We start from the raw sequence: 17,848 nt of genomic DNA on the forward strand, positions 1-17,848 counted from the left end.
TTTCTACAGAAGATATGATGTTATTACCTGGTTTATCTCTACACACACACACACACACACACACACACACACCCTTCTTGCCTAACCTTATATTTGCCTGCTATGGGAGGTCATGCTATATTGGACACATATTCTACTGTACATGTCGCTGTTGTTCTTCTGTTTTCACATTAACACATTTAGAATTGGCACATTGCAGACTGCAGAGGGAGAAATATGGGTTATCATTTTTCCTCTCTGGTTTGTAAACTCAGTTTCCATGTTGCTCCTTGGAAGAACATTCCTTATCACAGTCTTAGCCTATGTCCCAAATCGCACCCCATTCCTGTATAGTACACTACTTTTGACCAGGGCCCCTAGGCTGTCACTTGGGACTCAAATTCTGACAATGCTTTTACCGTCCAACGGTTACTCCAGGTTTTTCAACACTGTGAATTCTCAAGATACATCACAGATACATTATTTCATTCCACTTTGAAACAAAATAGTTTCGACACAGTTCTATTTCACCTCATAAAATTTGTTGTCATATTTTTGTTTTACATTAACTGTATGCTTAAGTGGTTTCTGGAGGTGTTTCAACAGTTTGACTTGTTTCAACACACTTTCCTTTGGCCTCACCAACCCCCTTCGTTGATAAGACACTGAAGGTCAGTATGATCTGCCAAATGAAGTAGAACTCCTACACGCTGCTGTGTCCCAAAAGGGCACCTTATTCCCTACATGACAGAGCCCTATGGGGGCCCTGTCAAAGGTAGTGCGCAATATTGGGAATAGGGTACAATTTAGGACCGGCCCAACTTTATTTACTGATGTTCATGTTCATGGTGAGATCTGAAGCCAAAAGGAGTTCGTTGTTCAAATCAACTGAAACAGGGAGGAAACAGTCACGCCAGCTGGATAATAAGAAGAGGTAAAGATTAATTCATTTGTTTACCCTAAAAGGAAAAGAAACCTGCAGACTGCTCTTGCTCCTATCACTTACAAGGTTTTTAATTTTCTCACTTTATTAAAGCTTATGTGTCAGCCTCTTGGCCTTCAGCAAAAGCTCTGACGAAGAGGAAGACACGTCAGCTTTAATAAGAAAAGTGATACGAGGAAAAGCTATGTGTGGGATGTCTCTTTGAAGTTATCACATTATTCCCACACCTGCAACAAGAACTCAGGCATGAGAGTGCTATCTACCCAACAGCTTAGTGGACAATTGTTACACTCTCAGAAATGACAGATGTGTCGTGTTTAGAGACCATCTGTTAATTACGTCTGTATCTGCCGTATCTATTTCCAGATTAACTAAGCGTTTATTCTTTTAGGACATTTAGTGTATTGTATTCTAAGAGTGTCTTTTATGTATTCTGGGGACATTTTATGTGATGACATTGCTTGTATTGTGGAGACATTTCTGTGTATTGTGCTGACATTTTAAGTATAGTGTGGCAATTGTATGTATTCAGGAATTTGGTGCATTGTGAGTATATTTTGGTGTATTGTGGGTACATTTTGGTTTAATGTGGAAACAAACTGGAATTTGGTGTATTTTGGGACATTTGATGTATTGTGCTGACATTGTGGTGTATTGTGAGAACATTTGGGGTATTGTGGAGACATTTTGGTATTTGTTGAGTAGTCTAAATAAAATCTCCTTTGTCCTACAGCTGTGAAGACAGTGCTGGAAGTCCCCTTGGGAAGCAGGAGTTTGAGAGTCAGCTCCAAGGGACCTGATGTCATAGGTGAGTACTTCACTGTTCAAGGGGCCTGTCCAACCTGCACACAAACACACACAACACACACACACACACACACACACACACACACACACACACACACACACACACACACACACACACACACACACACACACACACACACACACACACACACACACACACACACACACACACACACACAAACAACCACACGCACTTTCTCTTGGTCTCTCTTTCTCGCTAAACATCTGGGCTAACAAATGTTCTTCTGGCAGCTGATCAGTGCTAGTGATTTATAGAGGAAGTCATCACGTTATGTCTAACTCTGCCCAGCACTGTGAGAATCACATACCACACTGACAACGCTCAGCTGAAATATAGATGTGTTCAACCTATGAGCCACTCTGATATGTGCACACACACACACACACACACACACACACACACACACACACACACACACACACACACACACACACACACACACACACACACACACACACACACACACACACACACACACAGGCAAGTAGAAACTCAAACACACACTTGCAGGGAGAGACGCAGACATGCACACACATGTGCGAAGAAAAACACACACACACACTCACACACGTCATTCAAGAATGTTCAGAGATTCCAGAATGTTCCAATAAGGTTCTAAAAAGCAGTGCTGATAGAGGGAGAGAGTGAGAAAGATGGAGACAGAGTTCTCTCCTCTCTGTTGGCTTGTGTTGGGAGCTCATGCATTTCAGATTTATGAGATGTATTTCCTATGTGTGTGTGTGTGTGTGTGTGTGTGTGTGCGTCTCTGATTCCACAGGAGACATGGCTAACTCCAGCTGCCTCGTTGGTGGCCAACATCATAATACACCCATACAAGTCCACATGTTTAAGTGGATGTGTGTTTTGTCAGATGTTTCAAAACAAGGGTTTGGAGTGACCTTCGAAATACTTTAACAGATCATTTATCAACTATCAGGAGACTAGCGAGGCCGACGTGGAGAAGGAAAAGAACAGTGACATAAAAAAGCAGAAAAGGAGAGCCGAGTAAAACCCAGTAAAGGAGAGCCGAGTAAAACCCGGTAAAGGAGAGCCGAGTAAAACCCGGTAAAGGAGAGCCGAGTAAAACCCGGTAAAGGAGAGCAGAGTAAAACCCGGTAAAGGAGAGCAGAGTAAAACCCGGTAAAGGAGAGCCGAGTAAAACCCGGTAAAGGAGAGCAGAGTAAAACCCGGTAAAGGAGAGCAGAGTAAAACCCGGTAAAGGAGAGCCGAGTAAAACCCGGTAAAGGAGAGCCGAGTAAAACCCGGTAAAGGAGAGCCGAGTAAAACCCGGTAAAGGAGAGCCGAGTAAAACCCGGTAAAGGAGAGCCGAGTAAAACCCGGTAAAGGAGAGCCGAGTAAAACTCGGTAAAGGAGAGCAGAGTAAAAGCTGATTTGAGAAATGTAAAGCCTCTGGAACCCAGCTTCAAGTTCACAAACTCCAAATTCTCATTTGTGATGTACTGTATAATTGATGTTGAAAATACATTAAACACGCCTGGGCCTTTCCAGAAACATTTGTTGAACGTGAATTGAGAGTTTGTTGAAATGTTAGTGATTCCATTCATCTCTAATGTAAAACATTTTTTGGAAGACGTTTGAATCTTCCCCCTCATAAAAGATTTTGTGAGAAACACATATGTTAGAGAAAGACAAATAAAGAGAGGGGGGGATGACAAGAAGAACGGCCGATGCTGTGCCGTGGGACAGATGAATATGATTATGTCTCTACCAGAAATTACTCTATCAAATTCACTGTTTATTTTCTCACACCCACTCAGTCGTTTGGCCAATAGACATTCAAAGAGTCACACATCAATGACTGTCATTGGAGATGATGAAGTCTCTATTGTTAAATCTTTTTAATATTAAACTGTTAGCATCGTGACCTTTATCTTAGCCTTGGTGTATTGGGTCCATATTCATAAAGCGTCTAAGAGTAGGAGTGCTGATCTAGGATCAGGTCCCCGTTGCCCATATAAATCTTATGCATTGTGATCTAAAAGGAGAAACTAATCCCAGCACTCCTACTCCGATACGCTTTATGAATATGGGCACTGGTCCGTTCCACACACACACACACACACACACACACACACACACACACACACACACACACACACACACACACACACACACACACACACACACACACACACATAGTGGTTAAAACCAGTCTGAGTGATCTATATCAACACCGTTATCAACTGTTCTTGGTGTGAGGAGTACTGCTGATGAACTTTATACATCCAGATTTACCTCATTATGTCTTTGTGTGTCTCTTTCTCTCTCTGTCTGTCTCTGTCTCTCTCTCCCTCAATCTCTCCCCCTCTCTCATTCTTTCTTCTGTCTCTCTCCCCCTTTCTCTCCCTCAATCTCTCTCTCCCCCTCTCATTCTCGCTCTCTCTCTCTCCTGCAGTAATCGAGACCCAGTCTCTGCAGGGTCGTAAAGAGGAGCACAGTCTGGTCTCTCCTGGTTCCTACCTCATCGGCAACACCACCGTGGACTACCAGAAAGGGACAGACAGACAGACGCTCAGGACACAAGGACCTCTGGGAGCCGATTACATCATCAAGGTGACACAAGGAAGAGGCGCTGAGTCAGTGGCCTGGAGGCAAATGTTAATCCTACCTACCTATCTAGGATCAGATTAGCTCATCTCAAGTAATGATCTTAACATAAAGGGGATCAAACATATCTGATTCTGTATCAGTAGTTATAATGGAAATGTCTACCTACATCATTCATGAGGGAAACGCCTACCTACATCATCCAAGAGTCATTTCTCAATTTCTCTCATGATTCTGACAGTCTTTTTTGTGTTCTTAGATGTTGTAATCTGAGTAACCATATCAATATTGTTTTTGTAAATGACCATTATTTTACATCCACTCATGTCAGAATACTGAACAGATTGATGACAATTTTGTAGAGAAAGCCCTTGCCAATACATACACATTGCATGTTAGTGAAGTATGCTGATTACACCCACAAAGTAAGCTTGCATCCCAAATCACACCCTATTCCCTTTGTAGTGCACTACCGTTGACGTAGTGCACTTTGAAGTAGTGCACTGTAGGGAATAGGGTTCCATTTGGGACACTACCAAAGCTCTCTCCCATGTCATTGAGGTTATCAAAGCATTGCACAAACATGACACGACTCCCATTTCTGTGGCAATAAAACACTGCGTGTCATGGCTCTCCTAATCATCATCATCATCATCGTTAGCGTTATCTTCATCATGATCATCATAGTCTGAAAATCAGGCCCTGTGTGCATTCCATAGCAGACACTAGTATGTAGGCCTAGGCTGCCTGCTAAATGGCGCCCTTTTCCCTTTTTAGTCCACAACTTTTAAAATGAGTGCACTATAAAGGTAAAAGGGTTCCGCTGTCCTTCACATGGAACCAATGACGTAATGACATAATATAGGATTTGGACCAGCGCCTACAGCGTCGGCGACGTAAATGAACTACACATTACCCACATCACAAATGTTTAGTTTAGAAAATAACTTTTACTTTCATCTGATGTTACCAAATCCTTGTTTATTCAATGTGATTATTAATGTTGAAATAATTCATTTGAATAAAGGGATACTAGAAGTGAGTGTGGTCCAAATACTTGATTGCGAGACGTTCTTCTGATGAATGTTCTGTATGAAAATGAGGATTTGGTTGGTTCTAGTTGGCACCAGAGTCTGTTCAGACATTGAGTTTTACGAATTTATACACTGAGTTCTAAGGCCAGTGACTGAGTTTGAGTCTTAAATCTCAATAATCTTTCTAAACATGTCTAGATCTCTAGACATCTTTAGATATCAATGTGTGAGTGCGTGCACGTGATTGTGTGAGTGTGCGTCTGTGTCTAACAGTGTTCTCTCCAGGTTAAATATGCTGCTCCCAGGGACACGATGGTCCAGTTCCTGTTCTATCAACCAATCAGGTACCAGTGGCGAGAGACTGACTTCTTCCCCTGCTCTGTCACCTGTGGAGGAGGTGAGACTGACCCCAGATCAGCTCTTATTGAGACTGTTGGTTTCAACTATTATTTAAAGTTTATGATTGAACCCAGATAGTTCTTATAGAGATTGTTCTTGTTGCCAGCAATAGCTTTGACTGAACCGGGATCAGCTCTTATAGAGACTGTTGAAGCCAGCTATTAGTTAAAGTTTATGACTGAACCCAGATCAGCCCTTATAGAGATTGTTCTTGTTGCCAGCTAAAGCTTTATGACTGAACCCAGATCAGCTCTTATATGTGTCAAAGCTGGAGAGATGTTGATGAGGCTTGAGATATGATTGAGCAAAACGTTAGCCCAGCATTAACCAAACGTTTATCCAATGTTTTCCATTTCATACATTGAATTTATATTTTGTTTACATTTTGGTTGCTGTATTATGAGGCAATGCAGCCGATTGTGAATGACCCAACGTGTCTGTGTTTTAGTTTCCTTTCATGTTTCTTCCCAAAACAGACATTGAGACAAACATTTGAAGGGCCCAAAATGAACCCATTGCCCACCAAATGTTAGACAATAAATGTAAGTCCAATGTTTACTTTCTATCCTATTCATTGCTGACCTTGATGGTTTCTGTCTATTGCCAGGTTACCAGCTGAACTCAGCAGAGTGCACAGACATCAGGTCCAGTCAGGTGTTACCAGAGCACCACTGTAACAGCTACCCTGAGAACACCAAACCCACGCCCAAACTCAAGGAGTGCAACATGGACCTCTGTCCTGAGAGGCATGTACATGTACCGATCACAATGGTTGCCCTCTGGGCCCTGGTCAAAAGCAGTGCACCATGTAGAATTGGGAGCCATTTGGGACACACCTTATTCTGTTTCCAGTCGTGGATGTGCATGTGAAGGCTGTATAGGAAACATGGTTCCTCTGAATGGTCATGGTGACCTGGCGTCTTCCTCTTTCTCTTCTCTAGTGATGGCTTCATAGAGGTGATGCCTTATGACCACTTTCAGCCTCTGCCACGGTGAGTGACCATCATAGTCTATCACAGGGCCTGTACTACTGTAGTACCCTGGACAGGACACTAGTCTATCACAGAGCCTGTACTACTGTAGTACCCTGGACAGGACACTAGTCTATCACAGAGCCTGTACTACTGTAGTACCCTGGACAGGACACTAGTCTATCACAGAGCCTGTACTACTGTAGTACACCCCATGGACAGGACACTAGTCTACCACAGAGCCTGTACTACTGTAGTACAGTGACATTATTATTACTGTCAGTAAGAAGAGAGGACTTGTCAAACATCTTCTGAGCATATATATTCTTCCTACATCTTTGTGTGGTTACAAATACATCTCATTCTATTCCGTATGTCCCGTGTTCTGTGTTATGCCTATGCTATGTCACTGAATTAAGTGTCACAGATAGTCACAACCATGTTATAGCTCTGTGTTAGCTACTCCTATGCTATGTCACTGTATAAAGCATCATAAAGAGTTATACGCATCTTATTGCTGTTTCTCCCCAGGTGGGAGCAGGGTCCATGGACAGAGTGTTCAGTGTCGTGTGGGGAGAGCGGCGGGCTGCAGGAGCGCAGCGTGGTGTGTGTTGAGGACGACGCCCACGGACAGATCACTCAGGTGGAGGAGTGGAAATGCACACACTCCCCTCGGCCAATCACGCAGCAGAGCTGCAACAGCTTCACCTGCCCACAGTGGGTTGCCATGGAGTGGTCTCAGGTGAGCTACCAAGTGAAAACATCTAATCAACGTTTATTGATCGCGTACACAGTTTAGCAGGTATTATAGTGGGTGCAGCGAAATGCTTATGTTACCAGCTTCTAACAATGTAGTAAAATGTCTAACAATTAAAATGTTTAAAAAATAAATAATAATAAAGAACGGCGGGACGAATCTGATTACCCAAATAGCACTGCAGCAGTAATGAAATGCAATCTATAGGTATGTAAACCAGGATCATTTACACAGGATCAGCTAAGAACTATATGTATGTGTATAGCAGTAGATATTCTAGAGTAATCTCTGTCAAACATCCAGTATAGAAATAAAGATGCAGTGTAGCTAAAATTCAGTGTACAGTATTAGAAATAATATGATACAATATTTACAGTATTTACCAGTGTTTCAATGTCTCTATAGCATGCGACAGCAGTGTTGGCAGTGTGTGTCTGAGTGTGTGTGTGTGTGTGTGTGTATCTAATGATCTGATGGTCTGGTAATAGAAGCTGTGCAACAGTCTGATGGTCTGGTAATAGAAGCTGTTCAACAGTCTGATGGTCTGGTAATAGAAGCTGTTGAACAGTCTGATGTTCTGGTAATAGAAGCTGTTCAACAGTCTGATGGTCTGGTGATAGAAGCTGTTCAACAGTCTGATGGTCTGGTAATAGAAGCTGTTCAACAGTCTGATGGTCTGGTGATAGAAGCTGTTCAACAGTCTGTTGGTCTGGTAATAGACGCTGTTCAACAGTCTGTTGGTCTGGTAATAGAAGCTGTTCAAAATTCTGATGGTCTGGTAATAGAAGCTGTTCAACAGTCTGATGGTCTGGTGATAGAAGCTGTTCAACAGTCTGATGGTCTGGTAATAGAAGCTGTTCAACAGTCTGATGGTGATAGAAGCTGTTCAACAGTCTGATGGTAATAGAAGCGGTTCAACAGTCTGATGGTCTGGTAATAGAAGCTGTTCAACAGTCAGTTAGTCTGATGGTCTGGTTATAGAAGCTGTTCAACAGCCTGATGGTCTGGTAATAAAAGCTGTTCAACAGTCTGATTGTTTGGTGGTCTGATGATAGAAGCTGTTCAACAGCCTGATGGTCTGGTAATAAAAGCTGTTCAACAGTCTGATTGTCTGGTGGTCTGGTAATAGAAGCTGTTCAACAGCCTGATGGTCTGGTAATAGAAGCTGTTCAACAGTCTGATGGTAATAAAAGCTGTTCAAAAGTCTGATGGTCTGATGGTCTGGTAATATAATCTGTTCAACAGTCTGATGGCAATAGAAGCTGTTCAACAGCCTGATGGTCTGGTAATAGAAGCTTTTCAACAGTCTGTTGGTGTGGTGACATAAGCTTTTCAACAGTCTTTTGGTGTGGTGACATAAGCTGTTCAACAGTCTGATGGTAATAGAAGCTGATCAACAGTCTGATGGTCTGGTAATAGAAGCTGTTCAACAGTCTGATGGTCTGGTGATAGAAGCTGTTCAACAGTCTGTTGGTCTGGTAATAGACGCTGTTCAACAGTCTGTTGGTCTGGAAATAGAAGCTCTTCAACAGCCTGATGGTCTGGTAATAGAAGCTGTTCAACAGTCTGATGGTAATAGAAGCTGTTCAACAGTCTGATGGTAATAGAAGCTGTTCAACAGTCTGATGGTCTGGTAATAGAAGCTGTTCAACAGTCTGATGGTCTGGTAATAGAAGCTGTTCAACAGCCTGATGGTCTGGTAATAGAAGCTGTTCAACAGCCTGATGGTCTGGTAATAGAAGCTGTTCAACAGTCTGATGGTAATAGAAGCTGTTCAACAGCCTGATGGTCTGGTAATAGAAGCTTTTCAACAGTCTGTTGGTGTGGTGACATAAGCTTTTCAACAGTCTTTTGGTGTGGTGACATAAGCTGTTCAACAGTCTGATGGTCTGGTGATAGAAGCTGTTCAACAGCCTGATGGTCTGGTAATAGAATCTGTTCAACAGTCTGATGGTCTGGTGATAGAAGCTGTTCAACAGTCTGATGGTCTAGTAATAGAAGCTGTTCAACAGTCTGATGGTAATAGAAGCTGTTCAATAGTCTGATGATAGACGCTGTTCAACAGTCTGATGGTCTGGTAATATAAGCTGTTCAACAGTCTGATGGTAATAAAAGCTGTTCAACAGTCTGGTGGTCTGGTAATAGAAGCTGTTCAACAGCCTGATGGTCTGGTAATATAAGCTGTTCAACAGTCTGATGGTAATAAAAGCTGTTCAAAAGTCTGATAGTCTGTGGGTCTGGTAATAGAAGCTGTTCAACAGCCTGATGGTCTGGTAATATACGTTTTTCAACAGTCTGTTGGTGTGGTGACATAAGCTGTTCAACAGTCTGATGGTAATAGAAGCTGATCAACGGTCTGGTAATAGAAGCTGTTCAACAGTCTGATGGTCTGGTGATAGAAGCTGTTCAACAGTCTGATGGTCTGGCGATAGAAGCTTTTCAACAGTCTGATGGTAATAGAAGCTGTTCAACAGTCTGATGGTCTGGTGATAGAAGCTGTTCAACAGTCTGATGGTCTGGCGATAGAAGCTGTTCAACAGTCTGATGGTCTGATGATAGAAGCTGTTCAACAGTCTGATGGTCTGGTAATAGAAGCTGTTCAACAGTCTGATGGTAATAGAAGCTGTTCAACAGTCTGATGGTCTGGTAATAGAAGCTGTTCAACAGTCTGATGATAATAGAAGCTGTTCAACAGTCTGATTGTCTGGTAATAGAAGCTGTTCAACAGTCTGAAGGTAATAGAAGCTGTTCAACAGTCTGATGGTCTGGTAATAAAAGCTGTTCAACAGTCTGATGGTAATAGAAGCTGTTAAATAGTCTGATGATAATAGAAGCTGTTCAACAGTCTGATGGTCTGGTAATAGAAGCTGTTCAACAGTCTGATGGTCTGGTGATAGAAGCTGTTCAACAGTCTGATGGTCTGGTGATAGAAGCTGTTCAACAGTCTGATTGTCTGGTAATAGAAGCTGTTCAATAGTCTGATGGTCTGGTAATTGAAGCTGTTCAACAGTCTGATGACTGGTAATAGAAGCTGTTCAACAGTCTGATGGTCTGGCAATAGAAGCTGTTCAATGGTCTGATGGTCTGGTAATAGAAGCTGTTCAACAGTCTGATGGTAATAGAAGCTGTTCAACAGTCTGATGGTCTGGTAATAGAAGCTGTTCTACAGTCTGATGGAAATAGAAGCTGTTCAACAGTCTGATGGTAATAGAATCTGTTCAACAGCCTGATGGTCTGGTGATAGAAGCTGTTGAACAGTCTGATGGCAATAGAAGCTGTTACACAGTCTGATGGTCTGGTGATAGAAGCTGTTCAACAGTCTGATGGTGATAGAAGCTGTTCAACAGTCTGATGGTAATAGAATCTGTTCAACAGCCTGATGGTCTGGTAATAGAAGCTGTTCAACAGCCTGATGGTCTGGTAATAGAAGCTGTTCAACAGTCTGATGGTGATAGAAGCTGTTCAACAGTCTGATTGTCTGGTAATGGAAGCTGTTCAACAGTCTGATGGTCTGGTAATAGAAGCTGTTCAACAGTCTGATGGTGATAGAAGCTGTTCAACAGTCTGATGGTCTGGTAATAGAAGCTGTTCAACAGTCTGATGGTAATAGCAGCTGTTCAACAGTCTGATGGTCTGGTAATGGAAGCTTTTAAACAGTCTGATGGTCTGGTAATAGAAGCTGTTCAACAGTCTGATGGTGATAGAAGCTGTTCAACAGTCTGATGGTCTGGTGATAGAAGCTGTTCAACAGTCTGATGGTCTGGTAATAGAAGCTGTTCAACAGTCTGATGGTCTGGTAATAGAAGCTGTTCAACAGTCTGATGGTGATAGAAACTGTTCAACAGTCTGATGGTCTGGTAATAGAAGCTGTTCAACAGCCTGATGGTCTGGTAATAGAAGCTGTTCAACAGTCTGATGGTAATAGAAGCTGTTCAATAGTCTGATGGTAATAGAAGCTGTTCAACATTCTGATGGAAATAGAAGCTGTTCAACAGTCTGATGGTCTGGTGATAGAAGCTGTTGAACAGTCTGATGGCAATAGAAGCTGTTACACAGTCTGATGGTCTGGTGATAGAAGCTGTTCAACAGTCTGATGGTGATAGAAGCTGTTCAACAGTCTGATGGTAATAGAAGCTGTTCAACAGTCTGATGGTAATAGAAGCTGTTCAACAGTCTGATGGTCTGGTAATAGAAGCTAATCAACAGTCTGATGGTGATAGAAGCTGTTCAACAGTCTGATGGTAATAGAATCTGTTCAACAGCCTGATGGTCTGGTAATAGAAGCTGTTCAACAGTCTGATGGTGATAGAAGCTGTTCAACAGTCTGATTGTCTGGTAATGGAAGCTGTTCAACAGTCTGATGGTCTGGTAATAGAAGCTGTTCAACAGTCTGATGGTGATAGAAGATGTTCAACAGTCTGATGGTCTGGTAATAGAAGCTGTTCAACAGTCTGATGGTAATAGCAGCTGTTCAACAGTCTGATGGTCTGGTAATGGAAGCTGTTAAACAGTCTGATGGTCTGGTAATAGAAGCTGTTCAACAGTCTGATGGTGATAGAAGCTGTTCAACAGTCTGATGGTCTGGTGATAGAAGCTGTTCAACAGTCTGATGGTCTGGTAATAGAAGCTGTTCAACAGTCTGATGGTCTGGTAATAGAAGCTGTTCGACAGTCTGAGGGTGATAGAAGCTGTTCAACAGTCTGATGGTAATAGAAGCTGTTCAACAGTCTGATGGTAATAGAAGCTGTTCAACAGTCTGATGGTCTGGCAATAGAAGCTGTTCAACAGTCTGATGGTCTGGTAATAGAAGCTGTTCAACAGTCTGATGGTAATAGAAGCTGTTCAACAGTCTGATGGTCTGGTAATAGAAGCTGTTCAACAGCCTGATGGTCTGGTAATAGAAGCTGTTCAACAGCCTGATGGTCTGGTAATAGAAGCTGTTCAACAGTCTGATGGTAATAGAAGCTGTTCAACAGCCTGATGGTCTGGTAATAGAAGCTTTTCAACAGTCTGTTGGTGTGGTGACATAAGCTTTTCAACAGTCTTTTGGTGTGGTGACATAAGCTGTTCAACAGTCTGATGGTCTGGTGATAGAAGCTGTTCAACAGCCTGATGGTCTGGTAATAGAATCTGTTCAACAGTCTGATGGTCTGGTGATAGAAGCTTTTCAACAATCTGATGGTAATAGAAGCTGTTCAACAGTCTGATGGTCTGGTGATAGAAGCTGTTCAACAGTCTGATGGTCTGATGATAGAAGCTGTTCAACAGTCTGATGGTCTGGTAATAGAAGCTGTTCAACAGTCTGATGGTAATAGAAGCTGTTCAATAGTCTGATGATAATAGACGCTGTTCAACAGTCTGATGGTCTGGTAATATAAGCTGTTCAACAGTCTGATGGTAATAAAAGCTGTTCAACAGTCTGGTGGTCTGGTAATAGAAGCTGTTCAACAGCCTGATGGTCTGGTAATATAAGTTTTTCAACAGTCTGTTGGTGTGGTGACATAAGCTGTTCAACAGTCTGATGGTAATAGAAGCTGATCAACGGTCTGGTAATAGAAGCTGTTCAACAGTCTGATGGTCTGGTGATAGAAACTGTTCAACAGTCTGATGGTCTGGTGATAGAAGCTGTTCAACAGCCTGATGGTCTGGTAATAGAAGCTGTTCAACAGTCTGATGGTCTGGTGATAGAAGCTTTTCAACAGTCTGATGGTAATAGAATCTGATCAACAGTCTGATGGTCTGGTGATAGAAGCTGTTCAACAGTCTGATGGTCTGGCGATAGAAGCTGTTCAACAGTCTGATGGTCTGATGATAGAAGCTGTTCAACAGTCTGATGGTCTGGTAATAGAAGCTGTTCAACAGTCTGATGGTAATAGAAGCTGTTCAACAGTCTGATGGTCTGGTAATAGAAGCTGTTCAACAGTCTGATGATAATAGAAGCTGTTCAACAGTCTGATTGTCTGGTAATAGAAGCTGTTCAACAGTCTGAAGGTAATAGAAGCTGTTCAACAGTCTGATGGTCTGGTAATAAAAGCTGTTCAACAGTCTGATGGTAATAGAAGCTGTTCAATAGTCTGATGATAATAGAAGCTGTTCAACAGTCTGATGGTCTGGTAATAGAAGCTGTTCAACAGTCTGATGGTCTGGTGATAGAAGCTGTTCAACAGTCTGATGGTCTGGTGATAGAAGCTGTTCAACAGTCTGATTGTCTGGTAATAGAAGCTGTTCAATAGTCTGATGGTCTGGTAATTGAAGCTGTTCAACAGTCTGGTGACTGGTAATAGAAGCTGTTCAACAGTCTGATGGTCTGGCAATAGAAGCTGTTCAATGGTCTGATGGTCTGGTAATAGAAGCTGTTCAACAGTCTGATGGTAATAGAAGCTGTTCAACAGTCTGATGGTCTGGTAATAGAAGCTGTTCAACAGTCTGATGGAAATAGAAGCTGTTCAACAGTCTGATGGTCTGGTGATAGAAGCTGTTGAACAGTCTGATGGCAATAGAAGCTGTTACACAGTCTGATGGTCTGGTGATAGAAGCTGTTCAACAGTCTGATGGTGATAGAAGCTGTTCAACAGTCTGATGGTAATAGAAGCTGTTCAACAGTCTGATGGTAATAGAAGCTGTTCAACAATCTGATGGTCTGGTAATAGAAGCTAATCAACAGTCTGATGGTGATAGAAGCTGTTCAACAGTCTGATGGTCTGGTGATAGAAGCTGTTGAACAGTCTGATGGCAATAGAAGCTGTTACACAGTCTGATGGTCTGGTGATAGAAGCTGTTCAACAGTCTGATGGTGATAGAAGCTGTTCAACAGTCTGATGGTAATAGAAGCTGTTCAACAGTCTGATGGTAATAGAAGCTGTTCAACAGTCTGATTGTCTGGTAATGGAAGCTGTTCAACAGTCTGATGGTCTGGTAATAGAAGCTGTTCAACAGCCTGATGGTCTGGTAATAGAAGCTGTTCAACAGTCTGATGGTGATAGAAGCTGTTCAACAGTCTGATTGTCTGGTAATGGAAGCTGTTCAACAGTCTGATGGTCTGGTAATAGAAGCTGTTCAACAGTCTGATGGTGATAGAAGCTGTTCAACAGTCTGATGGTCTGGTAATAGAAGCTGTTCAACAGTCTGATGGTAATAGCAGCTGTTCAACAGTCTGATGGTCTGGTAATGGAAGCTGTTCAACAGTCTGATGGTAATAGAAGCTGTTCAACAGTCTGATGGTCTGGTAATAGAAGCTGTTCAACAGCCTGATGGTCTGGTAATAGAAGCTGTTCAACAGGCTGATGGTCTGGTAATAGAAGCTGTTCAACAGTCTGATGGTAATAGAAGCTGTTCAACAGCCTGATGGTCTGGTAATAGAAGCTTTTCAACAGTCTGTTGGTGTGGTGACATAAGCTTTTCAACAGTCTTTTGGTGTGGTGACATAAGCTGTTCAACAGTCTGATGGTCTGGTGATAGAAGCTGTTCAACAGCCTGATGGTCTGGTAATAGAATCTGTTCAACAGTCTGATGGTCTGGTGATAGAAGCTTTTCAACAATCTGATGGTAATAGAAGCTGTTCAACAGTCTGATGGTCTGGTGATAGAAGCTGTTCAACAGTCTGATGGTCTGATGATATAAGCTGTTCAACAGTCTGATGGTAATAGGAGCTGTTCAACAGTCTGATGGTCTGGTAATAGAAGCTGTTCAACAGTCTGATGGTAATAGAAGCTGTTCAACAGTCTGATGGTCTGGTAATAGAAGCTGTTCAACAGCCTGATGGTCTGGTAATAGAAGCTGTTCAACAGCCTGATGGTCTGGTAATAGAAGCTGTTCAACAGTCTGATGGTAATAGAAGCTGTTCAACAGCCTGATGGTCTGGTAATAGAAGCTTTTCAACAGTCTGTTGGTGTGGTGACATAAGCTTTTCAACAGTCTTTTGGTGTGGTGACATAAGCTGTTCAACAGTCTGATGGTCTGGTGATAGAAGCTGTTCAACAGCCTGATGGTCTGGTAATAGAATCTGTTCAACAGTCTGATGGTCTGGTGATAGAAGCTTTTCAACAATCTGATGGTAATAGAAGCTGTTCAACAGTCTGATGGTCTGGTGATAGAAGCTGTTCAACAGTCTGATGGTCTGATGATAGAAGCTGTTCAACAGTCTGATGGTCTGGTAATAGAAGCTGTTCAACAGTCTGATGGTAGTAGAAGCTGTTCAATAGTCTGATGATAATAGACGCTGTTCAACAGTCTGATGGTCTGGTAATAGAAGCTGTTCAACAGTCTGATGGTCTGGTGATAGAAGCTGTTCAACAGTCTGATGGTCTGGTAATAGAAGCTGTTCAATAGTCTGATGGTCTGGTAATTGAAACTGTTCAACAGTCTGATGACTGGTAATAGAAGCTGTTCAACAGTCTGATGGTCTGGCAATAGAAGCTGTTCAATGGTCTGATGGTCTGGCAATAGAAGCTGTTCAACAGTCTGATGGTCTGGTGATAGAAGCTGTTCAACAGCCTGATGGTCTGGTAATAGAATCTGTTCAACAGTCTGATGGTCTGGTGATAGAAGCTTTTCAACAATCTGATGGTAATAGAAGCTGTTCAACAGTCTGATGGTCTGGTAATAGAAGCTGTTCAACATTCTGATGGTCTGATGATAGAAGCTGTTCAACAGTCTGATGGTCTGGTAATAGAAGCTTTTCAACAGTCTGATGGTAATAGAAGCTGTTCAATAGTCTGATGATAATAGACGCTGTTCAACAGTCTGATGGTCTGGTAATAGAAGCTGTTCAACAGTCTGATGGTCTGGTGATAGAAGCTTTTCAACAGTCTGATGGTCTGGTGATAGAAGCTGTTCAACAGTCTGATGGTCTGGTAATAGAAGCTGTTCAATAGTCTGATGGTCTGGTAATTGAAACTGTTCAACAGTCTGATGACTGGTAATAGAAGCTGTTCAACAGTCTGATGGTCTGGCAATAGAAGCTGTTCAATGGTCTGATGGTCTGGCAATAGAAGCTGTTCAACAGTCTGATGGTCTGGTAATAGAAACTGTTCAACAGTCTGATGGAAATAGAAGCTGTTCAACAGTCTGATGGTCTGGTGATAGAAGCTGTTCAACAGTCTGATGGCAATAGAAGCTGTTCAACAGTAGGATGGTCTGGTGATAGAAGCTGTTCAACAGTCTGATGGTCTGGTGATAGAAGCTGTTCAACAGTCTGATGGTCTGGTGATAGAAGCTGTTGAACAGTCTGATGGCAATAGAAGCTGTTACACAGTCTGATGGTCTGGTGATAGAAGCTGTTCAACAGTCTGATGGTGATAGAAGCTGTTCAACAGTCTGATGGTAATAGAAGCTGTTCAACAGCCTGATGGTCTGGTAATAGAAGCTGTTCAACAGTCTGATGGTCTGATGGTCTGGTGATAGAAGCTGTTCAACAGCCTGATGGTCTGGTAGTAGAATCTGTTCAACAGTCTGATGGTCTGGTGATAGAAGCTTTTCAACAATCTGATGGTAATAGAAGCTGTTCAACATTCTGATGGTCTGGTGATAGAAGCTGTTCAACAGTCTGATGGTCTGATGATAGAAGCTGTTCAACAGTCTGATGGTCTGGTAATAGAAGCTGTTCAACAGTCTGATGGTAATAGAAGCTGTTCAATAGTCTGATGATAATATACGCTGTTCAACAGTCTGATGGTCTGGTAATAGAAGCTGTTCAACAGTCTGATGGTCTGGTGATAGAAGCTGTTCAACAGTCTGATGGTCTGGTGATAGAAGCTGTTCAACAGTCTGATGGTCTGGTGATAGAAGCTGTTCAACAGTCTGATGGTCTGGTAATAGAAGCTGTTCAATAGTCTGATGGTCTGGTAATTGAAACTGTTCAACAGTCTGATGACTGGTAATAGAAGCTGTTCAACAGTCTGATGGTCTGGCAATAGAAGCTGTTCAATGGTCTGATGGTCTGGCAATAGAAGCTGTTCAACAGTCTGATGGTCTGTTAATAGAAACTGTTCAACAGTCTGATGGAAATAGAAGCTGTTCAACAGTCTGATGGTCTGGTGATAGAAGCTGTTCAACAGTCTGATGGCAATAGAAGCTGTTCAACAGTAGGATGGTCTGGTGATAGAAGCTGTTCAACAGTCTGATGGTCTGGTGATAGAAGCTGTTCAACAGTCTGATGGTCTGGTGATAGAAGCTGTTCAACAGTCTGATGGTCTGGTGATAGAAGCTGTTGAACAGTCTGATGGCAATAGAAGCTGTTACACAGTCTGATGGTCTGGTGATAGAAGCTGTTCAACAGTCTGATGGTGATAGAAGCTGTTCAACAGTCTGATGGTAATAGAAGCTGTTCAACAGTGATGGTCTGGTAATAGAAGCTGTTCAACAGTCTGA

General features: G+C 42.3%; 1 protein-coding gene across 1 annotated transcript in view; it reads left to right on the top strand.

Moving 5' to 3' along the window:
* The first annotated feature begins 6,601 nt into the window (after window positions 1-6,601).
* Window positions 6,602-17,848, top strand: part of LOC106591568 (ADAMTS-like protein 3) — a 142,794-nt gene continuing 131,547 nt past the window's right edge. Inside the window, exons 1-2 of the mRNA XM_045689441.2 lie at window positions 6,602-6,744; window positions 7,255-7,465. Of these exons, the coding sequence (XP_045545397.2) occupies window positions 6,713-6,744; window positions 7,255-7,465 (243 nt within the window). The 5' untranslated portion in view covers window positions 6,602-6,712. The remainder of the gene's footprint in view (window positions 6,745-7,254; window positions 7,466-17,848) is intronic.

Source organism: Salmo salar, chromosome 11, assembly GCF_965601325.2.
Source record: "Salmo salar chromosome 11, fSalSal1, whole genome shotgun sequence".
Lineage (NCBI taxonomy): Eukaryota > Metazoa > Chordata > Actinopteri > Salmoniformes > Salmonidae > Salmo > Salmo salar.